This window comes from Coregonus lavaretus (genome assembly GCF_964263955.1).
Source record: "Coregonus lavaretus genome assembly, chromosome: 20".
NCBI lineage: Eukaryota > Metazoa > Chordata > Actinopteri > Salmoniformes > Salmonidae > Coregonus > Coregonus lavaretus.
This window is the reverse complement of record NC_140007.1, coordinates 35,447,747-35,466,615: the sequence shown is the minus strand read 5'-3', so window position 1 is coordinate 35,466,615 and position 18,869 is coordinate 35,447,747. Positions and strand designations below refer to the sequence as shown.

General features: G+C 42.5%; 1 protein-coding gene across 1 annotated transcript in view; it reads right to left on the bottom strand.

The window, feature by feature from the left end:
• Window positions 1-2,280: 2,280 nt before the first annotated feature.
• Window positions 2,281-18,869, bottom strand: part of LOC311148143 (ankyrin repeat domain-containing protein SOWAHA-like) — a 35,207-nt gene continuing 18,618 nt past the window's right edge. The window contains exons 5-14 of the mRNA XM_084185036.1: window positions 16,852-16,911; window positions 16,447-16,548; window positions 16,213-16,224; window positions 12,842-12,873; window positions 12,440-12,491; window positions 10,523-10,651; window positions 7,395-7,481; window positions 5,500-5,572; window positions 3,615-3,716; window positions 2,281-3,172 (exon numbers count right to left, since the gene is read on the bottom strand). Of these exons, the coding sequence (XP_084041162.1) occupies window positions 2,985-3,172; window positions 3,615-3,716; window positions 5,500-5,572; window positions 7,395-7,481; window positions 10,523-10,651; window positions 12,440-12,491; window positions 12,842-12,873; window positions 16,213-16,224; window positions 16,447-16,548; window positions 16,852-16,911 (837 nt within the window). The 3' untranslated portion in view covers window positions 2,281-2,984. The remainder of the gene's footprint in view (window positions 3,173-3,614; window positions 3,717-5,499; window positions 5,573-7,394; window positions 7,482-10,522; window positions 10,652-12,439; window positions 12,492-12,841; window positions 12,874-16,212; window positions 16,225-16,446; window positions 16,549-16,851; window positions 16,912-18,869) is intronic.

Genomic DNA, 18,869 nt, shown 5'->3' with positions numbered 1-18,869 from the left:
TTTGTTTCACACGCTGCGCCTTGGTCTACTCACTCCTACGACGATCGTGACAAGAGCCCGTAAGTAAGCTTTTCACTGTTAATCTACACCTGCTGTTTACGACGGATGTGACAAATACAATTTTATTTGATTTATATATTTATGTTCCGGACTCTGATATGTCTTAATTTCTTGTTATGTTTGATTTATTTTTTACTTTTAGATTATGTGTGTACTGTTATTATATTTATAGATATTGCTGCATTGCTGGAGCTAGATACAGAAGCGTTTTGCTAGACCTGCAAAACTGTGTACGCAACCAATAAACTTTGATTTGGCATGGTGGCGCAGGTGGCCCCCACCACGCATATGCAAGTCAACATGCCCTGCTTCCCAGGAGTGTACATGGTTTATTCATTAAAGTCAGGAATAGCACTGTAGACAGTAGCTACAGTAGAACATATAATGGGAAATGGGAGTACTTTTCTTCTACATGCTGCAAGATTACAATTATTATCATTAGCATATAACCATCCACAATATGAGAAAGAATTCATTGCTAACACACACTAATATTTGTGGCAAATCATTTCACTGCTACTCCATGTGCATGGGCATGACATGAAACGCAACATAAAAACTATAGTGGAACATGTTTCATTGTTAATAATCTTTATAATGTTGCTCAAAATAATGTAAGATTGTTTTGTTAAAGAGTTAGGAAATGGAGGTAGCGGAAGAAAGCAACTCTTCAAAATGTAACAAATTGAAGTTCATGCATCTACAGATTTTTTTCACTATACCCTCACAGGCAGCCTAATGAGCTTGTAAGGCATCTTTGACGTGACATCTACATTTCGGCCCGTTTGTTAAACAAAGGCTACAAGGAAGCCGGGGGCCCTGGTTCTCTGTGTTTCAACCCCCTGATAACAATAGCAAGCAGGCGCTGGTGGGAGGCAGTGCTCTCATGGAAATGAGCAACCAAACCAACAATGTAGCTCCTAATCTCTTCAGAGAGGAGAATCGGTTACACAGCAGTATGCACCCCTCAATGCTTTTCATTAGAAACAGCGTGCTATTGAAACACTAACCCCACCTCCCCCCACACACCCACACACACAAACACTGACCCCCTAGTGTGTAGCCACAGGGTCACCTCATACATGGGCCAGATACAAGGTAGCCCCTACAACAGAAGGGTAGAGGGTAGTTATAGGGGGGCTAGGTGGTGGTATGAGGAGCTAGGTAGTGGGGCAGGGGGTGGTATGGGGGGCTAGGTAGTGGGGCAGGGGGTGGTATGGGGGGCTAGGTAGTGGGGCAGGGGGTGGTATGGGGGGCTAGATAGTGGGGCAGGGGGTGGAATGGGGGGTATGGGGGCAGGGGGTTGGTATGGGGGGGTATGGGGGCAGGGGGTGGTATGGGGGGGTATGGGGGCAGGGGGTTGGTATGGGGGGGGGGGGGTATGGGGGCAGGAGGTTGGTATGGTGGGGGTATGGGGGCAAGGGGTTGGTATGTGGTGGCTAGGCCTCAAAGCATGGGATTAGAGTTAATGTGCCCTCCCCAGGTTATAATCTCTTCAGAGGGGGACTTTGTTTGAGGGCTTGAGGGCAGTAAGATAAGTATCTATTACAGAAACTCCCCTCTTATCCCCCCCCCCCCTCCCCAACAACCTCCCCCTCTTCAGAATTGAAGCGCAAAACACTTGCCTCTATTCCCCCATGTCTTCTGATACCCCAAACCCCAAAAGCAAGTGCTGCTGCCCTTTTCGGCTAATCTGGAATTAAGGGCTAAAGCCTTATGGAGAGTAACCAGGATCCATATTTACTCCATCTGTAGGCTGCAAAGTGAGGAGGTTGATGTAGATCAAAGGAGGCTTCGAAAACAAGTGAGGATATTACCATTAAAAAAAAAAGCGTTCTCACAAGTTTCATTTCTTGTTGTTGGGGAGGAGTCATAATGTGAGTGATGAACTATGCGGTCCAAAGCTGAGAATATAATGAAGTGTAATCTTGTTATATTACCCCAGTGTATAAGGAAAATAGTCTTGATTTTATTATGCATCGACTAAATCTTAAGGCCATCCCCACAGCTGATATAAGTACCCATTTAAGAACCAAGTTAACTGGTAAAACTCACCCTACTGTTGCTGTCATAAAGATGAAAAAGTGAAGACAACATTTGTAGACCAACATGGCAGTTTAATATCAAAATATCTACTAAAATATAAATAATGTGCAAAACAAAACAAGCTTGAACAAAGGCAGGTTCAGACTGAGGCAATACAGGCAACTTGTGAAAAAACACATGATGCAAAGTCATGGCACATCAATGAACTCTCAAAATGTAATAAGACAGGCACTTCATTATGAACTGACTATTCAATGCCAATAATCTGTTATTGTTTTGTCCTTCAATAGAAATACAATGTGAATACTGAGGGTGAACCTATACAAAACAACATCCCTTATTAACCAATTGACAACTATGAAATAGTGCAATCATCAATTTGTAAACATGGCACTTCAAATCTGGAATGTCACATCGGCCCTCGGAACGAGAAATAATGTCTCCATTCCACCTGCTTGTCAAATTTGTTCGCTTTCATAATTAAACACGGTGTGAGAAAAAGGCAAGTAAATTCAAATACAGACTAAATTGAAAGAGCAAGACAAAAATCAATGCAGCATGCAAAATAGCGCCATATGTAATGTTTTTGTAACATTGTCTCACTAGAATAAAATGTGACTTTTTAAATTGAATTAAATTATCATCATATAATGTTTGGAGATTGTTACAATACAATAAACAACAAAAAACGAAACAGTTCAATAGTTAGAGCTCTCTACGCCATAAAAGCATACATACATATATACATACATACAAGCATACATACCATAAAAGCATACATTCAAATTCAAATAAACATACACTGACTGAACATGTACTTGTAATGTCATTTCTGTAATGTCATCATTGCATGTTGGGGCATTTGGTTAGCTCCTTCCTCACCGTGAGAATTTCCTGGGTCTGAATGCGGGGACCATGAGTTGATGGGGTGCTAGTGCCACCCTCTCCTCCTCCACAGGGGCTAGCTCCTCCGCTGAGCCCCACTTCTTCTTGGACTGGAACAACGAGGTCAACTTCCTGTTCCTGCTGCGGTCTCTGGCCTGGGCCACATGGAACTCAGGGAATTCTGATGTAACAAAATACAGACCATAGCTGTACAATACAAAAAGTTATATCTATAACCTAAAAGTTAGGGTTTTTCAGCTGTCCCCATAGGAAAACCCTTTGAAGAACCATTTTTGCTTCCAGGTAGAACCCTTTTGGTTCCAGCTAGAACCCTTTTCGGTTCCATGTAGAACCCTCTGTGAAAAGGGTTCTACCTGGAACCAAAAGTGATTCTCCAAAGACTTTTTAGGTTCTAGATAGGAACTTTTTGTATGTAAGGCTGAAACATAACTGCAAGAGTGACCTTTGGGGCTCATTTAGATCTTATTAACAAAGCCACAAACTGTTATGACTGCTATTCTGTATCAGACTGGGCAGAGAAATATTTGGGTCTGTTGTTCATTCTGCATTTAGACAACATTTCAGAGACATTAGAGTCAAAAAGAAGAGAGTAAGAGACTCACGTATCTCCTCTGGAGCTGCTCTGTCTTCCTCTGTAGGCTCCCTGATGTTCAGGTACTGGCAGGCAAGATGGCCACTGTAGTCCCGGAGGTTCTCCTTCGCACCTGAGAGAAGAGGAAAGATGTGTCAAACATTGACTGTGAGAAAAAATGTCCTGGAAAAAAAGGCAATCGATGGCAGATAGACAATAGCTGACCTGTTGCATTGATACCCCATTGTCTCACGTCAGATGGCGTCACTCCTATGCAACGCTCGACCCTCAACCGATCTATCTTGTAGGATGTGGAACTCATCTCTAAAAATCGACATTTTGCTCATCCGCCTAACACTAGTTCCTAATTCTGAAAATCACTCAGCTCTCGGTAGCTATGATGCTCTGGCTACTACGCAGTGTTGCCAACTTAGCGACTTTGTAGCTATATTTAGCGAGTTTTCAGACCCCTCTAGCGACACATTTTCAAAAAAGCGACTAGCGACAAATCTAGCGACTTTTTCTGGTGTTATTGGAGACTTTTGGAGACTCTGACGTGAAAGCACGTATCGTTCTTACTCTTCTCAACGAGCAGCGGGTGCTGCCGTGGGCCTCACCCCGCCCCGCCCCACCCCCATCCCAAAGCACTCACAGGCGGCCCAGTCCTCGCGCAGCAGTCCCTCCCAGCTGCAGTCAGAGCAGGAGATGTTCACCCCTCCGCCAGTGTTGCCAACTTAGCGAGTATTCAGACCCCTCTAACGACACATTTTCAAAAAAGCGACTAGCGACAAATCTAGCGACTTTTTCTGATGTTATTGGAGACTTTTGGAGACTCTGGCAGGAAAGCACGTATCGTTCTTACTCTTCTCAACGAGCAGCGGATGCTGCCGTGGGTGCTGCCGTGGGCTTACATCCAGGGCGGGATGTAAATGTTGGGTGTTTTTACTCACTTTTTGTCTCTCCCACGACCTTATTCCTCTCTCCTACAGCGTCCATCACAATGACATGCACATGGACAATTATGCAAATTAGGTGATGACGTCATTTAGTGACTTCTAGCGACTTTTAGGACAGCCAATAGCTACTTTCCTTACTGAGGAGTTGGCAACACTGACTACGACAAACCATGCTCGATCAGCTTAGCAAACTTGCTCCAGCTAGCAGCCTAGTGCAAGCTTGTTTGAAAGGCCATATGGTAGCTAGTTTGTCAGCTTGTTGATGAAGTTGTACGGAACCAAAGTTATGGGACTGTTCTCAGAAATACGCATGTATCTCACTCTGACAGCTGGCACTGTGTCTCGCTACTTTGTAACATTTGTACGACGCGATAAAGTCTCAGAGAGCAGTCAGCTGTCCTGTAGAACTTAGTGCACTAATCACTGCAAAACTAATTTGTGTATTAGCTAGAACTTCACTACGCTAGCTAGCTAGAGGAAGTATTCCACATTTAGTGTGTTAACTGGCGTTGTTAGCATCCCTGCCTTTCATTTTATACGGATTGATTTGAGACTGATTCAGCCAGAAAGTCATGTAATTTACGTGCACATTTCGAATTTCATAACTTATTCTACCACCACAAAACACCTTAACTAGATGTAGAATTAGGTAGTGAAGACTTGCTCATGAAAAACCCCCATCAATATTAGCTACAGGTTTATAATTTTGGATCAGATTAACTGACTCTTTTGAGGATGAAAGGGGGTTCAGTGGACAATGTCACCTTGGTAAAATGTTAAAACGTGAGGACAGCATATTGTAGCCACATTTCTTTTTAGCTATTCCATGAGTGTTTGCGAGTTATCAGACAGATCAGTGCAGACGGCCGTCGCGGTATCTGACGTGAGACAATGATTGATACCCTTCATTTCACACCCCAAAGACAAAAAGCAAGTGAGTTAACTTTCCCTGTCATTTACCATATGTTCCAATAAGCAGCTCCAAAATGTGTCGATGGCCATGCAGCGCTGCAATATGCAGGGGTGTATAGCCCTGCAAAACAAAAAGGGCAAAATCATGCAAATGTGTCTATACTGTATGTTTCCCACCAAAAACATAGCGAGAAAATGCAAATGGTTATTATCATGCTTTTCTCAAGAATAAAACGGGCTATTCAACACAGCTATTTGAACATAACCTCTGACGTCCACTGTGTGCACGGTTCAAGGTTCAACCCTGGAAAAATGTACAAGGCGTTTTAATACCTACCCCCTAGAGTTTCCCATGGCCCCAACACAGCCAATGAAAACATGAAAGGAGAGAATATACAAATTACCAGAGGCTATGGCAACAAAACCTAATGACCAAATACATAATTGGCTAGTAATTCTCTGAAAATTGCCATAGTTGTGAGTTTGGCACGGTAATACATTCAGACAGTGTTTTGGGGAAAGAACATTACGTGACATGATTTATTAGTAGACACTGTGTGTGTGTGTGTGTGTGTGTGTGTGTGTGTGTGTGTGACTACTGTAATGCATTCGCAAAGCGGTATCTTCACAGGAACCATTATGATGCAGCATTACAACTAACCCGGCTGCAACCCAGAGGCTGCTTGGCCGGCCTCCAAATACTGTATACAGACAACAACATACAGTACCTATTTTACCAGATCACTTCCTGTGTATGATACACTTAGATGAAAGAGGAGTTACTCACATGCTGAAATAAAATAAAAATAGGAGTAATGTTATTACCTGTACAGTACGACAATATTTTGTAACAGACCATTCCAAGTTCTAATACAGAATACAATACAGGGGTCATTCCACAAAACAATAACCTGCCCAGGGACTGCAGTTGAAAATTAGCCGGCTTGCTATTTTACTGAAACGTTGATTAATGTGCACTGACCCTGTAAAAAATAAAAATAAACTCAAACTCAAACTCCAGTCCCTTTTGGGTAGTGCAACAACCTGTTATTTAACCTAGTTTGAACATTCTTCTATGAAGAGCGCATGTTCAACTTAATAAAAAAACATGTTTTCCCATCTCAAGAGTTACATAAAAAACAGACCATAGTAAGTGCCTATCAACAGCCAAATAAAATAACAGGGTTGACTGTAACAGGGTTGACGAGTTCATCTTAAATCAGCCATAAATCCCCTTGTGACAGGGGAAATGGAAGCTTGTCGTGTGCAACACAACAGCAATTAAATGCATGCTTCACAAAAAATATTGAAATTGTTAAAATATTTATAGCCTGTCTTTCTATGGGTAACATGGTTGATATGTTATGCTCGACCCACTCAGTTTTCCACCACAAAACACCAGCAAATGGCCAAAAATTATAGAATAAGCTCACCTGATTCTACACTATGATTTGACTATTAGATGTTCAATGTTTATTTTGAAAATAAAATCTCTCTTAAAATGAGAGTTCAGTTCACATAACAGGGTTGACCTTAAAATGAGGGACATCTTTATTTAATTTGACCTTAAAATTAATTACTAATCACATGAAATAACAATCTTCAGAAATGACTTTGTCAAAGCAACAAAATAACTTGCAGAAATGTTGGGATTAAGTGGGTTCAAATCTTCCTAGAAGTCACAGAGGGAGCACAGAGGGACATGTCAAAATGCAAATGTTGGTACTTTAGCTATCTTTATTCATATTAGAAATCAGATTTATTGAATTTTCCATGTGGTTTATATTAAAGGGCACTTCATTTAATATAACAGGCTTTTATGCTTTTATGGCTTTATGCACAATGTCTACTTCAAATATCAAAGGGATGCAAAAGGAACTCACTTTGTGGAACGACCCACGGTGTACCTCCTATATTTACAGAAGAGACAAGAGCATACTCACAGATTTAGTGTTGACATCCGCCCCTGCGTTGGCCATCATGTTAGCCATGTCCTCTTTGCCATGTTTGGCTGCCCAGTGTAGAGCTGTCTGTGGCCAAAACAAGGAGGGAAATGTAAGCCATTTACAGACAATTTCCCTATACTGTACATAACAAAAGCACTTTACTGCAACACTGACACAGAAGTTGCCATTTTATTTTTAAGTATACACAGATACTTGTATTGTATTGACGTATAAACAAATACTTGTATTGGCATATAAACAAATACTTGTAGATACAGTGAGGGAAAAAAGTATTTGATCCCCTGCTGATTTTGTATGTTTGCCCACTGACAAAGAAATTATCAGTCTATAATTTTAATGGTAGGTTTATTTGAACAGTGAGAGACAGAATAACAACAAAAAAATCCAGAAAAAAGCATGTCAAAAATGTTATAAATTGATTTGCATTTTAATGAGGGAAATAAGTATTTGACCCCTCTGCAAAACATGACTTAGTCCTTGGTGGCAAAACCCTTGTTGGCAATCACAGAGGTCAGACGTTTCTTGTAGTTGGCCACCAGGTTTGCACACATCTCAGGAGGGATTTTGTTTCACTGAGGGAAATAAGTATTTGACCCCCTCTCAATCAGAAAGACTTCTGGCTCCCAGGTGTCTTTTATACAGGTAACGAGCTGAGATTAGGAGCACACTCTTAAAGGGAGTGCTCCTAATCTCAGTTTGTTACCTGTATAAAAGACACCTGTCCACAGAAGCAATAAATCAATCAGATTCCAAACTCTCCACCATGGCCAAGACCAAAGAGCTCTCCAAGGATGTCAGGGACAAGATTGTAGACCTACACAAGGCTGGAATGGGCTACAAGACCATCGCCAAGCAGCTTGGTGAGAAGGTGACAACAGTTGGTGCGATTATTCGCAAATGGAAGAAACACAAAAGAACTGTCAATCTCCCTCGGCCTGGGGCTCCATGCAAGATCTCACCTCGTGGAGTTGCAATGATCATGAGAACGGTGAGGAATCAGCCCAGAACTACACGGGAGGATCTTGTCAATGATCTCAAGGCAGCTGGGACCATAGTCACCAAGAAAACAATTGGTAACACACTACGCCGTGAAGGACTGAAATCCTGCAGCGCCCGCAAGGTCCCCCTGCTCAAGAAAGCACATATACAGGGCTGTCTGAAGTTTGCCAATGAACATCTGAATGATTCAGAGGAGAACTGGGTGAAAGTGGTCCTCTGTAGCTCAGCTGGTAGAGCACGGCGCTTGTAACGCCAAGGTAGTGGGTTCGATCCCCGGGACCACCCATACACAAAAATGTATGCACGCACGACTGTAAGTCGCTTTGGATAAAAGCGTCTGCTAAATGGCATATTATTATTATTAAAGTGTTGTGGTCAGATGAGACCAAAATGGAGCTCTTTGGTATCAACTCAACTCGCCGTGTTTGGAGGAGGTGGAATGCTGCCTATGACCCCAAGAACACCATCCCCACCGTCAAACATGGAGGTGGAAACATTATGCTTTGGGGGTGTTTTTCTGCTAAGGGAACAGGACAACTTCACCGCATCAAAGGGACGATGGACGGGGCCATGTACCGTCAAATCTTGGGTGAGAACCTCCTTCCCTCAGCCAGGGCATTGAAATTGGGTCGTGGATGGGTATTCCAGCATGACAATGACCCAAAACACACAGTCAAGGCAACAAAGGAGTGGCTCAAGAAGAAGGACATTAAGGTCCTGGAGTGGCTTAGCCAGTCTCCAGACCTTAATCCCATAGAAAATCTGTGGAGGGAGCTGAAGATTCGAGTTGCCAAACGTCAGCCTCGAAACCTTAATGACTTGGAGAAGATCTGCAAAGAGGAGTGGGACAAAATCCCTCCTGAGATGTGTGCAAACCTGGTGGCCAACTACAAGAAACGTCTGACGTCTGTGATTGCCAACAAGGGTTTTGCCACCAAGTTCTAAGTCATGTTTTGCAGAGGGGTCAAATACTTATTTCCCTCATTAAAAAGCAAATCAATTCACATGCATTTTTCTGGATTTTTTTGTTGTTATTCTGTCTCTCTGTTCAACTAAACCTACCATTACAATTATAGACTGATAATTTCTTTGTTAGTGGGCAAACGTACAAAATCAGCAGGGGATCAAATACTTTTTTCCCTCACTGTACATGTACATTCACAGTGGTGGTTATTTAGTAGATAGTAATTAGCATAGCGTCATTACTCCTCTAACAAGGAGTTTAAACAGAGTGAATCAGATCAGGTTGAGAGCTCTGATAGGCTGGCTGAGGCAGTGGACCAGCTGTGCACAGGAGGAGTGGAGAGATGGATGGATGGTTTCCTGCCATCTAACGGAGCCTAATTACAAAACAACACTGCACTGTGCGCACAACGGGGGTGCCCAGCCGCCTGTCACGGGGGGGAAGATTGATGATGTTGGTGTGACCCCCAGAGGGGAGAGAGGGAGAGAGGGGAGACCCACCCAAGCATCACCCCACTGTCAGCACGCAGCCGTCAGAAGAACAGAACTGGGGCCCCTCCGTGCTGTGCGCCCACCACACACGCTTAGAGACAACACGCACACACACATACACACTCAAAGAAACACATACACTATCACAGACAACATGCACACACAGACACGCACACACACAAAAAACAACACACGCACACACATGACAACTCCCATGCACACCACATCCACCTGTCTGACATAGTGCTGCTGTTGTGATCAACTGTGTTACTCTTGTCAATGGGTCTCTGAGCACTGAGCACTTCAGGCTGTGTAATAACAGGCTATTCAGCAGGTGAAAACATAGGCTGCTACAGATGTCAGCCTGTTAACTGCAACCTGTGTGTCTGAGTCTGACTCCAGACATGGAACAGGGAACACAAAAGTAGATTTCCTATGTCAATCAAGAATAGGGAAGGTATTTCATCTACTTTCTTCTCCTTTAGTTTGTTAGAAAGTATGATCTTACAATCTGTGATTATTATACATGCTTGTTTATGGCCATAATGGTTATTCTCTGTCTCCTGCATTGTGCACTATGTACCACAACCTCAGTGAACTATACCAAAACCATAATATCAGTTCTCATAGAAGCATGGGGGAAGATATACCTCTAGATGTCCAAAACCAGTCTGGGAGACAAATTGTGATAGATGAAGTCTGGCTCTGAGTATCTCTATCTCTGTTGTCTGCCCTGTCACACGCTGAAGACGGATTGGTCGGATGGGTCGTTTGAGTGGCTGCTCGGCGGGTCACCTAGTGGGCGGGAGTGATGGACGAGGTGGGACAGGATGTGGCCTCATCCCCTCCCAGTGCCTCTCATTCCTGTCCCAGCTCGGTGGGGCCACCCCCCCCACCCTGCATGCCTGCCTGACTGACGACCAACTGTGGGTGTGTGTGAGTGGGTGTGTGTGGGTGGGTGTGTGTGAGTGGGTGTGTGTGTAGTGTGTCATACACCCATTGTGGAGGTAAGTAAGTAGTGGCCAAAGGGCTGAGGGTTGGTCAACAGGAGACACATCTGACACAATGACCTATGGCCTGTGTGACACCTTGCTGTTCATAGTAAGACCACTGAGGAGTGATTGGAGAATGACATACTTACAAACTACAGGGCAGGGTAAAAGGAAGTACATCCCAGTCCAACATGGCAGGAGGGGGGAGCCCATGTCACATGTAGATGAAGAAAAAGAGAGAGAGGTAGATCATGAAGGAATATGATACAGGTGTAGGATCTTAATTTGACATACAGTGAGCTCCAAAATAATTTGGACAGTGATCATTTTTGTTGTTGTTTTGGCTCTGTACTCCAGCACTTTGGTTTGAAATGATACAATGACTATGAGGTTAAAGTGCAGACTGTCAGATTTAATTTGAGGGTATTTTCATCAATTTTGGGTGAACCGTTTAGAAATTATAAGACTTTTTGTACATAGGGAACCAAAAGTATTGGGACAAATTCACTTATGTGTATTAAAGTAGTAAAAAGTTACATATTTGGTCCCATATTCATAGCACACAATGATTACATCAAGCTGAATGTTGGATGCATTTGCTGTTTGTCTTAGTTGTGTTTTAGATTATTTTGTGCCCAATAGAAATGAATGGTAAATAATGTCTTTTGTCATTGTCACTGTCCCAATACTTCGGAGTTCACTGTATATTGTCACAGCAAAATTATCTTGCAGCAACAGGATTTGAACGTTTCGTCCATAATGTTGCTTGATCGGTGGTTAGGCTATTAGCTGGCTAAAAGTAGGCTACATGAAAAGTGCAATACTGTCAAATCAAAATCAAATTTTATTGGTCGCGTACACATATTTTTCAGATGTTATCGCAGGTGCAGCGAAATGCTTATGTTTCTGTTAATATAACCATGTGTTAGTGTGGGTTTTCAGTGAAATTATCTACATCACGAAGCTCATCTGTATTTCCTGCGGTGCTGGAAAATTCTGAGCAACAAAAGAGTGATCAAATGAAGATCCTACATCTGTATGTTAGATGTGGTTAACATATGTGGGTCTTTGAATTAGCCAGTCTTAGTCAATGACAGTTGAGGGGAGAGTAAGGCTACACAATGCATCTGCTATTGGGAAAGTCAAAGTTTATGAATGGTCTAAGCTTTGTAGGTCACAGAGTCAGTCACAACATTAGACCAGGGAACAAATGGCACCCAGACCTCCTCAACCTCAGGCCCTAAGTAAAGGTGAATTCACCGCCGAAGGGTGGTGGTTCGGTGTGGGCGGTGGGCATCAAAGCCGTCCAAGGGAGATTTAGCACCTTCCCGAGGACACAGCCAAAATTGTTCTTCAATGAATCCCAGCCTGCTCTATAACTTTTAGATTATCTTTAAGTGGTTGAAGTCTTTGTGGAGCATTATGAGTCTCTCTCTAATCCCCCCCTCCCATCTCCCTGGTATCTTGTCCGGGTGGGTATGGTGATGGCAGGGGCTTAGGGTTAGGTCTTGGAAGGTGGTCTGAAACAGGACAGTGTGAGAACCCCAACAAAGGGGAGGGACAACAAACATAAACCCAAATCTCTTGAGCACACAGGGAGACCAATGAAGGGATTTGGGTTGACGGGCTGTTGGGGAAGGGGGGGGGGGGGGCGACAGGAGTTAAAAAGCTATCTTTCATAATCCTTTTGATAGTGGCATCTTTGAAATGCATGATCTGATGTTTTTACATCACATGGTTTTTAAAATATAATTAAGTGAAACAAAAACTATGTAATGTCGACTATTTTAAATTATAACACATGGAATTGGGAGTTAGGGGCAGGTTTTACACTGCTTTTTACCTGTTGATAATGATGAGCAAAGAAAATATGAACAATCATGACAAAATGTTAATACCTGTAATATAGGCTATTGTTGTTAGGCACTTTTTAAGTGGTCACAATTCAGAGACAGAATATATAAAGACTGCCCATACAGTGGGATATCAATAGTCAGTCTACTTACCCCCTGAGAGAGACAGTCATGGTCACAGGCAGGAACAACACAGCAGATTCCAACCAGAAAATAAACAATATTAGTCAAACTAACTACTTAGTTCATACAGGTCATAACATACACTCTTCTATGTAGACCCACTTACGCTTATCACTTATGCACATGAAGTACACATACAGTTGAAGTAGGAAGTTTACATACACTTAGGTTGGAGTCATTAAAACTTGTTTTTCAACCACTCCACAAATTTCTTGTTAACAAACTATAGCTTTGGCAAGTCGGTTAAGACCTCTACTTTGTGCATGACACAAGTCATTTTTCCAACAATTGTTTACAGACAGATTATTTCACTTATAATTCACTGTATCACAATTCCAGCGGGTCAGAAGTTTACATACAGTAAGTTGACTGTGCCTTTAAGCAGCTTGGAAAATTCCAGAAAATGATGTCATGGCTTTAGAAGCTTCTGATAGGCTAATTGACATCATTTGAGTCAATAGGAGGTGTACCTGTGGATGTATTTCAAGGCCCACCTTCAAACTCAGTGCTTCTGTGCTTGACATCATGGAAAAATCAAAAGAAATCAGCCAAGACCTCAGAAAAAAAATGGTAGACCACAAGTCTGGTTCATCCTTTGGAGCAATTTCCAAATGCCTGAAGGTACCACGTTCATCTGTACAAACAATAGTATGCAAATATAAACACCATGGGACCATGCAGCTGTCATACCGCTCAGGAAGGAGACGCGTTCTGTCGCCTAGAGATTAACGTACTTTGGTGCGAAAAGTGCAAATGAATCCCAGAACAACAGCAAAGGAACTTGTGAAGATGCTGGAGGAAACAGTTACAAAAGTATCAATATCCACAGTAAAACTAGTCCTATATCGACATAACCTGAAAGGCCGCTCAGCAAGGAAGAAGCCACTGCTCCAAAACCGCCATAAAAAAGCCAGACTACAGTTTGCAACTGCACATGGGGACAAAGATCATACTTTTTGGAGAAATGTCATCTGGTCTGATGAAACAAAAAATAGAACTGTTTGACCATAATGACAATCGTTATGTTTGGAGGAAAAAGGGGGTTGCTTAAAAGCCGAAGAACACCATCCCAACCGTGAAGCACAGGGGTGGCAGCATCATGCTGTGGGGGTGCTTTGCTGCAGGAGGGACTGGTGCACTTCACAAAATAGATGGCATCATGAGGAAGGAAAATTATGTGGATATTTTGAAGCAACATCTCAAGACATCAGTCAGGAAGTTAAAGCTTGGTCGCAAATGGGTCTTCCAAATGGACAATGACCTCAAGCATACTTCCAAAGTTGTGGCAAAATGGCTTAAGGACAACAAAGTCAAGGTATTGGAGTGGCCATCACAAAGCCCTGACCTCAATCCTATAGAACATTTGTTGGCAGAACTGAAAAAGCGTGGCTCAGTTACATCAGCTCTGTCAGGAGGAATGGTCCAAAATTCACCCAACTTATTATGGAAGCTTGTGGAAGGCTACCCGAAACGTTTGACCCAAGTTAAACAATTTAAAGGCAATGCTACCAAATACTAATTGAGTGTATGTAAACTTCTGACCCACTGGGAATGTGATGAAATAAATAAAAGCTGAAATAAATCATTCTCTCTACTATTATTCTGACATTTCAAATTTTTAAAATAAAGTGGTGATCCTAACTGACCTAAGACAGTGAATTTGTACTAGGATTAAATGTCAGGAATTGTGAAAAACTGAGTTTAAATGTATTTGGCTAAGGTGTATGTAAACTTCCGACTTCAACTGTATTTACACTACCGGTCAAAAGTTTTAGAAGACCTACTGATTCAAAGGTTTTTCTTTCTTTTTTACTATTTTCTACATTGTACAATAATAGTAAAGACATCAAAACTATGAAATAACACATATAGAATCATGTAGTAACAACAAAGTGTTAAAAAAATCAAAATATATTTTATATTTAAGATTATTCAAATAGCCACCCTTTGCCTTGATGACTGCTTTGCACACTATTGGCATTCTCTCAACCAGCTTCATGAGGTAGTCACCTGGAATGCATTTCAATTAACAGGTGTGGCTTCTTAAAAGTTAATGCATTTGAGCCTATCAGTTGTGTTGTGACAAGGTAGGGGGGGTATACAGAAGATAGCCCTATTTGGTAAAAGACCAAGTCCATATTATGGCAAGAACATCTCAAATAAGCAAAGAGAAACGACAGTCCATCTTTACTTTAAGACATGAAGGTCAGTCAATCCGGAAAATTTCAAGAACTTTGAAAGTTTCTTCAAGTGCAGTCGCAGAAACCATCAAGCACTTTGATGAAACTGGCTCTCATGAGGACCGCCACAGGAATGGAAAACCCAGAGTTACCTCTGCTGCAGAGGATAAGTTCATTAGAGTTACCAGCCTCAGAAATTGCAGCCCAAATAAATGCTTCACAGAGTTCAAGAAACAGACACATCTCAACATCAACTGTTCAGAGGAGACCATCAGGCCTTCATGGTCGAATTGCTGCAAAGAAACCACTACTAAAGCACACCAATAAGAAGAAGAGACTTGCTTGGGCTAAGAAATGTGTCCTTTGGTCTGGAGTCCAAATTGGAGAATTTTGGTTCAAACCACCGTGTCTTTGTGAGATGCGGTGTGGGTGAACAGATGATCTCTGGATGTGTATTTCCCACCGTAAAGCATGGAGGAGGAGGAGGTGTGATGGTGTGGGGGTGCTTTGCTGGTGACACTGTCTGTGATTTATTTAGAATTCAAGGCACACTTAACCAGCATGGCTACCACAGCATTCTGCAGCGATACGCCATCCCATCTGGTTTGGGCTTAGTGGGACTATCATTTGTTTTTCAACAGGACAATGACCCAAAACACACCTCCAGGCTGTGTAAGGGCTATTTTACTAAGAAGGAGAGTGATGGAGTGCTGCATCAGATGACCTGGCCTCCACAATCCCCCGACCTCAACCAAATTGAGATGGTTTGGGATGAGTCGGACCGCAGAGTGAAGGAAATGCAGCCAACAATTGCTCAGCATATGTGGGAACTCCTTCAAGACTGTTGGAAAAGCATTCCAGGTGAAGCTGGTTGAGAGAATGCCAAGAGTGTGCAAAGCTATCATCAAGGCAAAGGGTGGCTATTTGAAGAATCTCAAATATATTTGGATTTGTTTAACACTTTTTGGTTACTACATGATTCCATATGTGTTATTTCATAGTTGTGATGTCTTCACTATTATTCTACAATGTAGAAAATAGTAAAAAATAAATAAAAACCCTTGAATGAGTAGGTGTTCTAAAACCATTGACCGGTAGTGTATATTCAAAAGCTTGGAGAAAGTATACTCACCGAGGTGAAGTCCTTTTAAAGACAAATGAAGGAAAGTAGGAAAAAACTCAATATTAGTGTGGCGCTCTGATGTAGAATTAAACATCTTAGAATAATTTTACCTGCATCCCATTAAAACATGGCTACTTATTCATCCACAACATTTATATTGCAATGGCGTACAGAATTATGTAACACTTGGCCTTCGTGTCATTGTTAAGGGCAGCGTTGGGGTGGGGCATGTGGGGGGGTTACCTTCTTGTTGGCCAGGGAGGGCTCCTGTTGTAGCAGCTGGGCAAGGTCAGAGAGTCGGCCACACGCAGCAGAGTAGATCCATTCCTTCTCCACAGGGTCCAGCTGTAGGTCAGGGAGTGGATGAGCTAAGTAAATGGCCAGCGCAGACATCACAGTACTGTATACATTAATGTGTAGTATGTACTGTATATATGATTGTATACATCTACATTTGAGTAATTTAGCAGACGCGCTTATCCAGAGCGATTTACAGGAGCAATTAGGGTTAAGTGCCTTGCTCAAGGACACATCGGCAGATTTTTCACCTAGTCGGCTCGGGAATTCGAACCAGGGATGCTCTTAACCGCTAGGCTACCTGCCGCCTCTGTATATTAATGCTACCTGTATATTAATGTGGAAACTCACAGCCACTGGGGTGGAGCCCATACTGCCCGTACACTCCTCTTCCTGCTCTTCAGACTCCGACTGAGACAGACATGAATCAGAGAATGGTTTATTTCAATTCAATAAAAACATTATGAAGTATCAATGGCAGCTAATGCTGAATTATTTGACACAATTCACAATAGTCATAAATACACAATAAAATGATCAACACAATAAAATCCACAAGCTTAAAATACATACATAAAGGTCACCATTTAGACAAAAGTGGCAGTCCATTGCTCAATGGTTGAGCAGACTTGCTATGAAGGGTACTGCGCTATTTTGGAAGCGTTTAGTTCAAGTAAATGGTAATAGAATATGGGTATATGCTAAGAGCCTAACACACACTCACGCACATGCACCCACACACACACACCACACACACAATCTAACATCATTATTACAATCACACTGTTTATGTGTTTATCACCTTAAACTTCAGACATCAAAAGGGATGAAGTGATCCAAAAAGAGTGACAGACAGACAGACAGGATGGCAAATAGAGCCACAGAGCAAACAGAGGTTTTCACACCAAGGGTACACTGTAATAATAACTGTGAACTCCAATGTTAACCAATAGACATGTCTGTCTGTGGACCTCATCATCGGTCACAGACCATCACACCGTCTGTGTTCTCCCACTGTTTTACAGAGGGTCAAAAATGCTCCAAAAATAAAGCACAGAATTCTCGGAATGCACAAAAGTGTTATTATGTTTTGTTTTTTCAAGCTCTTGATTGCTAATTGTTCTCAGATCATACAGAGAGATGGTGTAAAACACACAACTCTTTCATGTCGCTGTCATACATGCCTTGTTTAAGAAGAAAAGTGGAGGCCTATTTATCCAGCAAATTCCACACTGGCACGTCTACTTTTTCTCTGCTGGAAAATAATTTTACGGGGGAAGAAAAATATACTATATATACAAAAGTATGTGGACACCCCTTCAAATTAGTGGATTTGGCTATTTCAGCCACACCCGTTGCTTACAGGTGTATCAAATTGAGCATACCGCCTAGCAATCTTTGTAGACAAACATTGGCAGTAGAATGGCCTTACTGAAGAGCTCAGTGACTTTCAACGTGGCACAGTCATAGGATGCCACCTTTCCAACAAGTCAGTTCGTAAAAATGTCTACCCTGCTAGAGCTGCCCCGGACAACTGTAAGTGCTGTTATTGTGAAGTGGAAACGTCTAGGAGCAACAATGACTCAGCCGCGAAGTGGTAGGCCACACAAGCTCACAGAATGGGACTGGCGTGTGCTGAAGCGCGTAGCGCATAAAAAATTGCCTGTCCTCGGTTGCAACACTCACTACCGAGTTCCAAACTGCCTCTGGAAGCAAAGTCAGCACAATAACTGTTTATCGGCAGCTTCATGAAATGGGTTTCCAATGGCTGAGCAGCCGCACACAAGCCTAAGATCACCATGCGCAATGCCAAGTGTCGGCTGGAGTGGTGTAAAGCTTGCCGCCATTGGACTCTGGAGAAGTGGAAACGCGTTTTCTGGAGTGATGAATCACGCTTGACCATCTGGCAGTCTGACGGACGAATCTGGGTTTGGCGGATGCCAGGAGAACGCTTCCTGCCCTGATGTATAGTGCCAACTGTAAAGTTTGTTGGAGGAGAAATAATGGTCTGTTTTTCATGATTCGGGTAGGCCCCTTAGTTCCAGTGAAGGGAAATCTTAACGCTACAGCATACAATGACATTCTAGACGATTCTGTGCTTCCAACTTTGTGGCAACAGTTTGGGGAAGTCCCTTTCCTGTTTCAGCATGACAATTCCCCCGTGCATTGTCATGGGACCAACTCCATATTAATGTCCATGATTTTGGAATGAGATGTTCTCTCTGTCATGTAATTCCATTCCCTTTGTCTAGGTTCAGAACCAGGGATGAGAAAACCGTTTAGCACCATGGATTAGAACACTGTTTGGAACCAGGGATTAGAACAACGTTCAGAACCACGGATTAGAACACCAAGCTCTTCAAGATCAA